Source organism: Solenopsis invicta, chromosome 16 (genome assembly GCF_016802725.1).
Source record: "Solenopsis invicta isolate M01_SB chromosome 16, UNIL_Sinv_3.0, whole genome shotgun sequence".
Taxonomy (NCBI): Eukaryota; Metazoa; Arthropoda; class Insecta; order Hymenoptera; family Formicidae; genus Solenopsis; species Solenopsis invicta.
The window spans coordinates 1562584-1576824 of NC_052679.1; the positions used below are offsets into that span (position 1 = coordinate 1562584).

The 14241-nt window shown below is 31.7% G+C and overlaps 1 protein-coding gene across 1 annotated transcript; it reads left to right on the top strand.

The window, feature by feature from the left end:
• The first annotated feature begins 713 nt into the window (after positions 1–713).
• Positions 714–13187, top strand: LOC105196090 (myosin regulatory light chain sqh). The gene is made up of 5 exons (XM_011161829.3): positions 714–1073; positions 7127–7330; positions 10825–11042; positions 11168–11381; positions 12600–13187. Exons 1-5 carry the CDS (start codon positions 787–789, stop codon positions 12718–12720), a joined length of 1044 nt encoding a protein of 347 aa, XP_011160131.2. The 5' UTR covers positions 714–786; the 3' UTR covers positions 12721–13187.
• Positions 13188–14241: the final 1054 nt, after the last annotated feature.

Consider the following 14241-nt stretch of genomic DNA (forward strand, 5'->3'; position numbering starts at 1 on the left):
GGAAAGCCTTAAAATATAATTAAAAAAATTGATTTACGACTCACCAGTCCGATGCGCAACGAGCGGAGTAATCAGCCACGAAGCTACGGAGATTACTGTAACACACAAACATAAGATTTAAAAATTAAAATTGCGCTCAAAATAATCAATATTTCAAAAGTTAGTTTTTATCCACACAAAGAAGCATTTCTTTAAGGTAAAAAATATTTGTTTGACTCAAAGAAAATTTTTGCACTGCTATATAGTTAAAAAAATTTTCTTTGGCTTGAAGACATTTGTTGATTAAATAATTATTTGTTTGAATTAAACAAATAATATAAACTAATAATTTATTTACTCTTAAAAAAGCTAATAACGTCATTTCTTAAAATCAAATAAATTTTTATTTTCCGCAAAAATATTTTTATTTTAACTTAAAAGAACTATGTTAAAGAAACAATTTCATCAATTAAAATATTTTTTTTTTTCTTTAAGTGTGTATAAAATTTTATATAAATTTTCTTTAAATAGCTTTTTTTAAATTTATTGCAATAACGAAAGAAAAGGAAAAAGATTATTAAATTCATATAAATAAGAAATTATATTTACCCCAAGGTTGCTCCGCTGGGGCCCGATACCTCTCCCAGGCCTCCTCCTCCTCTCAGTCCTCCAGATAGTTAAGTTTCTTCCTTTCGTTGCACACGCAAAACACTCGCGAATAATATACTACATTTGCGCGCGTGGACTAATTATTTATAAAGTTTTTCGCGCGATACTGCGGCACTTCGGGTTTATAAAACCCATGATATGAGTTCCCATTCAGAGGGATTCCCGTGGATTCAGCACCCCGAGTCGACGAGTAGAACGCACGCGTACCCGCCCCCGAACAAGGGTAAGTCCCACGCGGAAGAAGACGAAATCAATAGCATTGAATCCGACGCCTCTTGTCTCACAAAAATCACGTCTAAAATTGACTCGTTCATACGCCCAGCCAACGGATCATCGAGATCAGTCCCACTGGATCTTATATCCAAGCGGCGTCGACAAGACACTCCGGCAGGACGAGAGAAAAAGGTACTCATTGCCGACGTCTAGCATTTTAGACGAATCAGGAAATGAGAGCCAGCCTCTCGTCACAAGCTTAAGGTTCAAGACCAAGTCAGTTTAAACGTGATTCACTAGCTCGAACCCCAGATCCAAAGAATCCAAAAAAGGTATCAAGGATCTAAGAAAGCCTTAGGTGGACGAGAGCAAGAGAAACGTGCGAATCCAAGGCAACCGATCCAAACTCTAACCGCTTAGGACCGAACCGATCGCCGGAGACAGAGCATGTAAACTCACACATCCAGACAGCCGCGCAACATGCATACGAACATGTCGTACAGCGGCTCGGAATTGCCTCGTGCACGGGCACTTCGGCATGGAACGTCGCGGTGCGGCGCGCACGCCCACCATGCGCAACGCCCCAGTAAGAATATTCACTGCCAAGCAGCGGGGGTGCGATTCCCGGCCCTTGAATTAGGATTCTATCGAATGGGAATTATAATGAAAAGTTCATTAATCCAATACTTAAACGGCACTCCCGGAAAAAAACGCGCGACGCGACGAACCAGTCTCGGTTCGTTTGTTTCAGAATAAATCGGCGACAATGGACGTTGGCTTCCTCTCGTCAAATTTCACCCCGAGAAATATCTGTAACATACATACGATATCCATTGGTCAGTATGTATATTTTCGTATTGTATACAATAAATGTATACAATAATCGACAAATTATTGCACGTATTTTACAATTTAATTAGTAATCCTGTCTTAACTCATTCATTATAAGGTAATGGATTCGACGTTATATTTGTCTGTAATATTCTTTCACAGATTTATTACTTCAATATGGGACAAATAATTTTGTTTCAAAAATAACAGATAAAATTATAAATAACAGACAACTTACCTCTGGGGGGGTTGCTCCGCCGACGTCCGATGTCGTCCTGAACCTGCTCCTCCTCTTCTCTTGCTCCTCCGTGGCACGACACTCACTTGCAAAAACATTGATTAATTACACATCACGGTAAAGAATAAACGATTGCATGGTACTTCGTACTCCCGACGTTTACGTCACAATCACAAAATACTTTATTTTATTTTGACGGAAAAATCAGAGCATTATCATACGCGCACGAATAAGCTATGAAGCTATTTGATGTTTTGATGTGCGGTCTTTCGTTAATAATTCAAAAACAAAGCGTGGATTTTAACCACAAGCATAATACAACATGATTAATAAAGTCGAGTTAATAATTAATTGTAACGCAACGGACTATTAAAAAATACAAGTACATGATTCAGCTGATATATATTTTGCGAGATAACACACGGTGCAGCATCGCTACCTGCTCGCTCGAGTTTTCGAACGCGAATGATAGCGCGGTGACCTTGCGTAAACACATCGGGCTCTACACAAAAGCAACGTATTCCAAGGCCGTGTCAGCCAAATTCCTCAAATGTCTAAACGATTTACAGATTGTTTACGAAGTTACGCGGATTCAAATGGAGATACGTCAAAACTCCAAACTTTTTACAAACTTCACAAAGCTCCACGGCGTAAAATAAAAATTGCACGGAAATACGGGTTACAGCATTCGAAAGAGCGAATCTGTATCTTTAATTTGCGTATTTGTTGAGCGCTGTACAATTTTTTATCACCGAGTTATTGAACACTGAAGCAACAACAGTCTCGCGCAGCGAGAGAATCCCGTATGATAGGCGGCACGTCGCGCGCTGTCTAGCCAGCCCCCCCACTCTTCTCGGTCGCGCGGTCATTCGCACTACTCGAGGCGCACGTGGCCTCGAGTAGTGTGAATGACCGAGAAGAGTGGGGGGACTAGCTAGACGGCGCGCGGCGTGCCGCGGCGTGCGCGGTCAACGACCCGAGTGGGGCATTTAACAGAGACGACGCGGCGTGCTGGTAATGCGGAGTCTCTCTCGCTGCGCGAGACTACCGCGTCTCTTGATCAACGATTTTTAGGGAGATCTTTTTGCATCGCATCGCAATTGTTGCTTCAATGTTGAATAACTTGGTGATAAAAAATCGTACAGCGCTCAACAAATACGCAAATTAAAGATAAAAAACAAAACTTTTCATGTCTTCAGGATTAACAAAAATGCACGTGGAGAGTCGAGTTCTTGTTAGTAATTAGTTTAAAGTGCGAGATAATATTCAGTATACATAAGACGCTTTAGACATTTGAGAAATTTGGCTGACACACAGCCTTGGAATTCGTTGCTCTTGTGTACAGCGCGATGTGTGTATGCAATGTCGCCACGCTATCATTCGCGTTCGGAAACGAGCGAGCAGGTAGCGGTGCTAGCCGCTTCGTGTGTTATCTCGAGAAATATCAGCTGAACCATGTACTTGTATTTTTGAATGGTCCGTCGCGTTTCAATTAATTATTAACTATGTTTTATTAATCACGTCGTATTGTGCATGTGATTCCAGGTTAAACCTACCGGCTCCGTTTTTTTAATAATTAAGTGCTGCGCAATCGTCTATTCTTTATCATGATGTGAAATTAATTGGTGTTTTCACGAGTGTGTCATACCACAGAGGAACAAGAGAAGAGAAGAAGAAGGTTCAGAACGTCGGGCGTTGGCGGAGCAACCCTAAAAGGGAGTTGTCTGCTATTTACAATTTTATTTGTTACTTTCAGAATCATTTGTAATTATCTTACGCACGCAACTGTTCGCTAGAGTACTAATTATTTTGAACATCCCTATAATTAGAATCGTGTATTTGTATTTTACAAATTAACATAGCCGCGACGTAGTTATAACTCCGCTGTTGAGCATCGTGTTGGTGAAACAAAATTATTTGTTGTATGTTGAAGTAATAAATCTATGAAAGAATACGAGTATTACAGGCAAATATAACATTATTTCATATATATTTATAAACATTCAGAATTTCAAACAAATTACAAATTTAATATTATACTATTAACCCCTCAATACACATAGTCAAAATACGTGATTTCCGCAATGACAGCCGCTCTGGAAATTAGCACAGCAAGAAAACCAATCAGCATCGCAAAAAAGCGATAAAAATAACTTCGATATATTCTTTACGTGTTATAAAATGTTATAACTTTTGTAATTTTTCAAATTTGTTGATAAAAATTTAAGTATGTACTTTCATAAAATGCAATAAAAAAAAAACAATGTTTTTTGATCCTCCAAAGAGTCCTACCCGCAATAAAAAATAAAAATTTTATTTAAAAAAAAAATTAATGACAGTTTATATAATTAGACGTTTTCTGTTTATGTTATGATATCGTTATTATATAATTAGATATAAAATCAATAAAATTCAATTATTTCGAGTCTGATGACTCATAATATTTTACTAATTTAACATTTCTAAGACCAAATTTAGTCAGCCGATGACTAGTGCTACGATTAGGTTCCAACTTCTATGTAAAATTCCGATTTGGACACGAGTTCTTTCAAACTTTAGAACAAATTTTATAATAAACCACAAAAGTGATCAGAAAACCTTTGATATTTTTAAATTCTACACTCTTTAATTATTTTATGTCAATTATCTTTCAAAATTTTAGTATCTTTTAATTTTAATATCTTTTAAATAATGATTTACAAGAATTTTCTTTTTTCAGCCATCATGCAAATTTTTCGAAAAAAGATTTTCGAAAAATTCGCATGATGGCTGAAAATACATGTTCGCGTCTATACTATGAATGTTATGACAGGCTGTCAAACTGCTGTCACATGTTTGATGTCTTATAAGGACTTTACATTATAAATGGCACGCAAATCTGCTAATCATATTCATTGAAATTAAAAATGTCCTATTTGAAACACGATCCGTTTTAGCTCACTTTCTCTTGTTATGTATCCAGTAAACGGAAATAAATTTAAATAGATTGAAAATTTGTAATCCATTTTAATTCATTTGAATTATATTTTGGATTAAAGAATAACAATTATCTACAACATTTCAATCCTACGGTATAGATTAAATTGGATTGTATGATATGCAAAAAAGTCTTTTGGATTGAAAGAACAGAACCCAGACAGTATAAAATATCATACATACATTTTACATTTATACCTAATATTATTTGTGATCATACCAATTTTATTCCATAATCACGAAAGATAAAATTATAAAACGACATATGTATTAGTCTTGATCATGTCCTTATATAGTCGTGAGTCAGTGCAAGCGAACGATAATCCAAGTATGGAAGCGATTCTCGATTCAGGGCTGTAATAACTCACTGATAATGCTCAACGAATTTCTAATTATACTCCACATTTATACATGAGCTATCGCTACATCGCAAATATTTTCCAACAAAGAAGTCTATAAAAATTATATTATTTTTGATATTATGTTTTGCGATCTTTTGCCATGATGTTCTAACACGTGAAATGAAATATTTGAGTGATATGATACGTATGCTCTAAAGAAACTCCAAATTAAGATTTTATCGAAGAATTCTATCCACCTAGAAATTTTATGTAAGAGATCTTCAGCCTTTATCTTTTTATTTATTTCTGATTGCGTTCAATGCACAATCTATTTTTTTTGTGTATCCTTTAATAAAAGAGTGACTTGGGACATATCAAGTGCAGGCCGCCAATAAGAAATAATAATAGAATCGAAATCGAATCGACATCGATGTCCGACTCGATGTCCAAATCATGAAACTCATGTCAATTCGATATCAATTTGATTGGTCATTTCTTATGAAAGTAGTGGTAAGTTAATATTTTTTTTTAAATAAATTAAGCTAACTTGTAACTACATTGACAGACTACAAATGTATTCCACTGTATAGAATTACGCAAATATTACTTACGTAATTACTGTTATTTAAAAAAAAATCTTAAAATTAACATTGTTAAAAAGTAGAATAAAATTTTTATTTTTGTTACTTACAATTAGAACTATACACCGAGAGAAAAAATACTTTAAAACAAAAAACTTTTATTTAACTAAAAAAATTATTTACTCGGTGTCCTAATAACTTATTTATTTGCAGTTAAAAATTTCTTAATTGAAATATTTGTGTAAATAAAAGAAATAATTTTTAATCAAGTAATTTTTTCTTACAGTTTTGGAAAATATTCATTGTTAGACTATTTTTATATTCAAGATAATTTTTTGATCCAAAAAAAACAATATAATTAATTTTAATAATATTACTAGCTTATTTGTGAAATCATTATTTAGACATAAAAAATATAAAAATACAAAGTTCTATATGTAAGGTAATATGTCTGTTTACTTAAAAGTAAATATTTTTACTTAAACAAAACAAATAAATGGCTGTATCAAAATAAATAGTTTTAAGAAAATATATTTTCTTATACAAAAAATTTTTCTGTGAGTGTATAAACTTTATGTTTTGTTATATTTATTATAAATAATTTCTTTCAACTTTAGAATGTTTAATTATTACACCAGATTAGAAAAAAATTTTAATTTTATTTTAATTCTTGTATCAAAATTTTAGATATAAAATAATACCCCGCGGGTATTATAGACCAAATTTGTTGAGAGATAAAGTTAATGGTTTATAAAATTTAAAGCTGCAAGAATAAAACATTAACTCGGTTAAAGGTTGAGATTAAATTAACTTCAATTAAATTTAAAATTAATTTTGAGAAGCATTATTGAATTAAAATGTAATTTTCTAATAATAATTATAATATTTATATGTATAATATATAATAATTATTATTTAGGTAAATATAAATAATTAAATATTTATAATATAAATCATAAAATCAATTTAATATATTATTTGTAAATTAAATTTTATAAAAATAACAAGAAAATGCGTGTGCATTTGTTATACGGGCACATTTAGATTTTTAATTTAGGAAAAAAGTCAATAAATCAAAGTGTAGTTCAAAAATTACTAGTTAAAGTTAAATATTAATTTATTTGAAATTAATTAAATTAAAAATTATTAACTTCTTATCTTTGTAATTTAATTTTTAACTTTTTAACTATTTATTACCTAACTCTACTTAAATGATTCGCGACCGAATGAAGGAGGGAGATTCCGTCCGCTAAAATACCCAGCGCATATAGGACCGGAGCACGATCCTGATCTGAAAGTGGCCTGAATTTTTCTCGATCGTGCAATATTCGCGGCTCTCAATTCCATTCCGCTTGCCTTTCAGTAGATGGCGCTGACTGGTCGGGTGTGGTGAATGACCACAGAGTGACGCGTATCGTGATTCACAGTGTGTGCATCGTGAAGCGAGGTTCGTGTTCTAGCTTTCCAGCTCCTCGTTTCGTCTCGTTTACTATTCATCACCGGTGAGTACACTCTACGTCTCAATTAAAAACGCAGAGTGATCGATGACTCGAATAAATAAGTTTTCTTCCCCGAATTATGGCACGCGCAACAATGTTTGACAGCGATTCTTGTTCCCGTAAGGACCGCCATTGTCATTCGATCACGCTTTGCACGATCCACGTCTCGTTTGACTTGAAAGATTAAGGATAATTATTCTGATAATGAGTGAGCCGTTTCCTGGCGAAGGTGCGAGATATTTTCTTGCTAAGTTATGCATCAACGATACCATGATCGGAATGGTACGGGAGCATGCATACCATAAACAGACGGGCGCAGTGCCGTATATAGCGGCAGATGCGATGGGCGCAGCCAGGATCGGATTGATCATAGCTTTGTTCGCGTTGCTTAAAATCCTCAAAAATTTTTGTACTTAGAATCAGATAAATATATATTCGGGAATTGAAAAGAGAGATCAGCCGAAGATGCTGAGTGCAAGCAACGCGAACAGCTAGCTTTTTCATCGAGCTCACCAGCATGAGTTACCTTCTAGATACATGAAAATAGTATCGAAAATAATTTTTGTAGTATCGATCATGTAACTTTTTTCCTAGGGCGTAAATATGAAAAGTAAAAGTTTGTTACTATTGAAGTGAACGAAGAAATTTTTTACTCTTGACGTTTCCGCCTTAGAAAAAATGTTACATGATTGCTGTCCTATTGTGGAAACGAATTTATTATGAATATATCGAATAAAATTAAATAATAATAAAATTAAATTTTAATTTTCTCCTGTGATATTCAAAATCATCAAAAAGCTAAGAAAGTCCGCAACGGCACTGGGCGCGAGAGAGACGCGAGACACCAGGAAAAAAGTAGGACGCGATTTGAGGGAAAGATGAGTAAGCGCTTGCACGAGTGAGGATTACAGCAAAATTTGTGAAAGATGATTGCAAAAGAAGCTTCTCGCATCAAAATTATACATTCTGTCTCTGTCATATATACTTTATAAACTTTGTTTAAATTGTATATTATAAACTAAACATAGAGATGTTCCAAACGATATGTTAATATTAAGGAAGCAACATAGAGATGTCCCAAACAATGTATTAATACTTTCCACTAAGCACTATCACTAACGGAGTGATACGTACATATATATCATGTTAACTTGTTATTTTGAAAATTCTGAAATTTTTTGAACGGCCTACATATTTAATAAGATTCTTCAGATTTAACAAGTGAAGAGGAATTATAACTTTTCATTCATATAGATTTTTTAACACAGGAACTTCCGATATTATAATTTTAAAAATAATAAGTAATGAACAAGATTGAAGCAATAAAAATATTTTTCGATTGAATCTATAAAACTTTTTGTTATATTTACTATACGTTTCTTTGGCTACAAAAGACATGAGTAGTGATTAATTCAAAAATTACAAGTTAAAAATTTTGTTATTTTATTGTTTTAGATTTTTTATTGTTATAATTTTATTTAGAAGAGTAAAACAATAATTTTAGTTTTATCATAAAAAAATTCTGATATATTTAACAAGAAAGAATTATTTATTTGGTGATCTCAGAAAAATTTATAATAAGTATACAATTTTAGTTTTACAATTTTTTTTTCATCAAATTTTTTTTCTATTAGATCATTTTATGGTCTTATTTTAACCGCCGGAGTCATTTTGACTCCGCTGTATATAATCATTACAATTTTTTTCAATTTTTTTGTGTTACACAGTATAGAATATTTTGATAATATGTGAATATAAATAATTCTAATAATACAAATAATATCAAAATAACTTTTTATTAACCCGAAAGTAAGAATGGAAAATTACTTAACTGACACCTTCAGCGATTGTGATGTTAAGCGTGTATATTTTTAGACGAGCAAATTTACCCAAACTGAACAACTTGCGGTTAATAGAAGCTACATTAGCGGCGAGACAAAGTCGCGCATAGAAGCTATTTAGAAGAGCACGGGGAGAATAATGACCCCTTAGTCGCGCTTTTGCCCAAATATTATTTTCACCCCCTCCCCTTTCTTTTTGGTCGCGTTAGAATTTAGAATGTCGCAAATTGATTATCCAGAAATAGACATTATAGCGATGATGGCAGCTTGGAAACTTAGACGACCGTTTCATGATCATTTTAATTTAAAAAGAGAACGTCTTTTGCTAAAATCCGAATTTACGCGCATGAAAAAGAAAGATTGCGGTTTATTTTTTAAGCAAACAATTGTGTTTTTGCAAAATATGGGTCTCTGAATAAGAGTACGTCCTGTTTCACGTATATTGCGTGCAATGTATCATTTATCATTGTTGTTTAACTAATGTTAAACAACGATATAGTGTATGATGCATTATGCGTATCATGCATGAAACGCAATGCACCTTAAGTCGTGTCGTGCGAGCATTGTTTCTACCAGAATACATATAGACGATACTGTCAGAACGTATTAATATAATTTATTAGTTAAGTATTTTAGTAGAATTATTATACAAAAATAAAATATACATGCTTGTTCTCCCTCTCCCCATCTCCACAATAAATTATCGATATTTGCACATTTTTGCTAAGAAACAAATACGATTCTAATTTATCGAATAATTCATCACGAGTTCGAATATCTCGAATTGAATGGAATTTGTAAAAACGATGCATCCACAATCCGAATACGGTTATTATAAAAAAATTTACTGATAATGTTTATAAAAGATTCGCCACTTCATTATTATTTAGCATTCAAAGGTTGCGATATACTATCAACAGCTCACATCGAAAGACATTTACAATTGAAATTTATTGAGCATCTATACGTAATTTTCATAAATGTATTCTCTCTACAGGAAATAGATATCATTTAATTTATAAAATATGTCAGAAATTTGACTGAAAATAGTTTTTAAAATTATCTAAAGAATCGTAATTAACATTTAAATTTAATAAAAGAAAAGATTGTTCTTATTTTAAGAATATCTTTCGAAATACTGAAATAAAATAATATAGCATCAAACAAGAATAATTTTCTTACATGAAGAAATTTATAATATAGTTTCATCAATAAAAATATTTTTATTAATCATTAATAATTTTCATGAATTGAATGAGAGGAGGAAAAAAATATCGAATAGGAAAATAGCAATTCTTTCAAACCAAAAATTAAATTTGTTTGATATTTTCTTTAATTTATCTTTTTAATACTTTAATACTTAATAATTATCAAACTAATCACATTATGCTTTTCAGATGATTTATTATAATATTGAAATAAAAATACATTTTGCTGATATTTAAGATTATTAAATTCTTCAAAGAAGATTAAATTTTATATATACAAAATTATTATTATTTTATGTAAACAAGAATATATTTAATTATACATATAATATTTGTATATGTAATACTTATTATATTTACCAATAATTGTTTAATGTATAAGTATTAAATGTAATATTAAATATATCTTAATTTGATAGTAATGTTTGATATTGTTTTTTCTGTACAGTACTTACGTGCAAACGAGATTGTCGAAGATGTCTTCTCGCAAGACTGCCGGTCGCCGTGCTACCACGAAGAAACGCGCTCAGCGTGCGACATCAAATGTCTTCGCGATGTTCGATCAGGCGCAAATCGCCGAGTTTAAAGAGGCTTTTAACATGATCGACCAAAATCACGACGGATTCATTGACAAGGAGGATTTGCACGACATGCTGGCCTCTTTGGGTAAGTGAAATTCTGAAAAAAAAAAGATACAATATTTTTTGAATGCATCTAAGCAAGACGTTTTGCACAAGTATCGTTGATTTTGTTATCTTTTAGATTGAATATAAACAGAATTTTTTTTACAGGCAAGAACCCCACTGATGAATACTTAGAGGCAATGATGAACGAAGCGCCTGGACCTATTAATTTCACAATGTTCCTGACATTGTTTGGAGAGAGACTACAAGGGACTGACCCTGAAGATGTGATCAAGAATGCCTTCGGTTGTTTTGATGAGGAAAATACCGGTCATATAAATGAAGAGCGCCTTCGCGAACTGCTCACGACAATGGGCGATAGGTAATTTCATTTGATCACATTTTTCACATTTTATATAGATTTACAGGAGAACATTCCCAAATGCCAGTCTGATTTCGAGATAAAACTCTGGTTTTGATTTTGCCTTTATCAGTAAAATATTTATTCCCTTCTGGAAAAATCCTTGATCTTAACTGTTTTCGAGATTTTGTGGTGAAAGGGAGTGCTCCCTTCATGTGCAAAATTCGTTATATTTTTGTTGCTACGTATTTTTCGAAGCAACGAAATCGATGAATATTTTACTAATAATGACGAAATTAAAACCAGAGTTTTATCCCGAAATTAGAGTGACATTTGGGAATGTTCCCTTGCTAATCAAAATTATTAAGCACTTATTTTTTTTCATTTATCTGAAATTGTTTTATCCGTATTATTTTATATTGATTACTGGCATTATACATTTAAAGAGTTTTTAAAACAAATACATAATTTACATTTTAATTTTTGTTTAAATTTTTCTAGTTAAAAATATTTAAAGAGATATAAGCCTAATATTTTTGAGGTTATATTTTCAAAATTGTATTAAGATTATGAAATATTGCGATTATTTTGCATTATTAAAAAAATATTCTTAAATAAAGTTTAGTTTCTTAGAGCAGATTTTACTAAATATATAAACAATAATAAAATAAATAAAAGGTAATGTGACTGACTAGTGCTAATATAAATTAATAAAAGAATTATATATAATTATGATACAATCATAGATGATAATAATAGATAGTTAATCAATATATTTTATATAGTGTTCATTAACCCTCAGCTGATACACTATATTGAATTCAATATTTTGCCACTCATTGTTATACATCACCCCACCATTTTCAATTGCATATATCTCAGTAGGTAATGCATAGAAGTTTTGTAAACAGTCGTACGGGTGTACGACATCCAGTGTGTCAATTGAGGATTAACATTTTTATACGCAGCAATATTTTTATTGCTATTACTTGCCAATTCATTAATGATATTAATAAAAAAATATGTATATAGTAATGTAATAACATAAGGATGACTTGTTAATTCTTATGGAAAAAACTACAAGAATACGAAAAAAAATTACTGGTATATTATTATTAAAGAATTAGAGTTCTTATCATATTCTTTTTGTATTCTTATAGTTTTTTCCGTAACGGAAGCCAACGAAATCAATTAGGATTTTTGCAAGAATATGCAAAATCGATTCACTTTTTCTTTTAGATTTACAGATGACGATGTGGACGAAATGTACCGCGAGGCGCCAATCAAGGGCTCTATGTTCGACTATCTGGAATTCACTCGAATTCTGAAACACGGCGCGAAAGACAAGGACGAGCAGTAGAGGGGATTTATCGAAAAAAATTGATCGCGTATCCCGACACGAAATTTTAGATAATATTCGAAATTTCTCGCATGCCCCTCGCGCTTTTTTATTCAGAGGATGCTAGATATGCGAGTGAGTATTGTCAGTAATGGTCTTTTTCGATTGATAGACAATTTTGAATCTGCATCGGAAATTGTAGTTTCGCTCTTTTGGAAATTTGCATTTATACTACTTGCATTTATACTTGTCGAACACGTAGCGAAAAATTAGTTGAACTATTATGAAATATATTTGGAAGCGCGAGATGTGTATGCGTCGTGTAGAAAAACTTTTTCAAAGTATTCAAGCGTAACAACTTTTCGAATGATTACTGTACAGTCGGTAAAGGTTAAATATGTAAGATATTTATATGCATAAAACAAACATGTAACTCTGTTGTAGATTCAGCATTTATATTTTAATATAATATTCTATTGCATACGAAACGTCTTACTTTATTACCATATATTATCATTAAAATAATGAGATTTTTTTCAGTTACACTGCCGTTAATGAATATTGTATACATAATTTTTTTCTGTATTAAGTCCATGCTCTTTTCAAATGCAATATTATATTTAATCAAATAATATTATAATTGTGATTAAGTAAAGAATTAGATGAGAATAATCATCTAATTTTTTACTTTACCTGGGACAATTTTTACATTTTAATTAAAAATTATTATGAACGATTGCATATTTTATATTATTGGTTGTTCTACAATTTATATATTACGTGTAAAAATATATTCTAAATATATTTTAAACTCATAAGAATTTGTTGGTCGAAAGAAGTATTTGATCACAGTCAAAATGGCGAATATGAATTATAGAGTAGAATTACGATACATGATATATTCCAATTTGCAGTCTTTTTCAAATCAATGTGAACACTACGCTTTTATATAACATTTTCGGATATTTACTGTGTTTTATATGTGAACATTGATTATATTTTACATTATGAACATGTTCATGCTAGTTGGTTAATAATACAAAATCAAATATTTCCAATATGTATAAAATCAAACCTCTAGCGTTGCTCATTTTATATTTTCAAAAATATTTGATTGTAGAGGTTAAAAATAGTTTAAGCGAAACATGGCGTCGTTATTAGCAGGATGCGCAGTAAGACTTATTAATCTATTGCATCTTAAAATGAACTCTTTTAAAATGTCCATAATGGTAACAGCACTGAATGTTTTTAAAACGTATTTAAGATATCCATGGATCTAAACTGGATGTTCTTAATATGTCCAAAATGTACGTTTTTAAAACATCACTGTGCTGTCTGGGGTTAAGAAAATGAATATCAATGAAACAAAAAAACAAACGTTTAAAAAACATTGTCTGCTGCTTGGGAAACAGCATACCTACATAATATGAAGATTCGCCCGTTCCCCGAAATGGAAAGAATTAAGCAAGATAGATTACTTGTAAACAATCAAGAAGAAAATGTGATTTATGTAGACTCGTAGGTCGTAGACAGACAGCGAGA

Coding starts and splice junctions, on each gene's coding strand:
- LOC105196090 (XM_011161829.3), top strand. CDS start 787: ATGAGTTCCCATTCAGAGGGATTCCCGTGGATTCAGCACCCCGAGTCG. Junction 7,331..10,824: donor TCGTTTACTATTCATCACCG/GTGAGTACACTC, acceptor TTTTCTGTACAG/TACTTACGTGCAAACGAGAT. Junction 11,043..11,167: donor CGACATGCTGGCCTCTTTGG/GTAAGTGAAATT, acceptor TTTTTTTTACAG/GCAAGAACCCCACTGATGAA.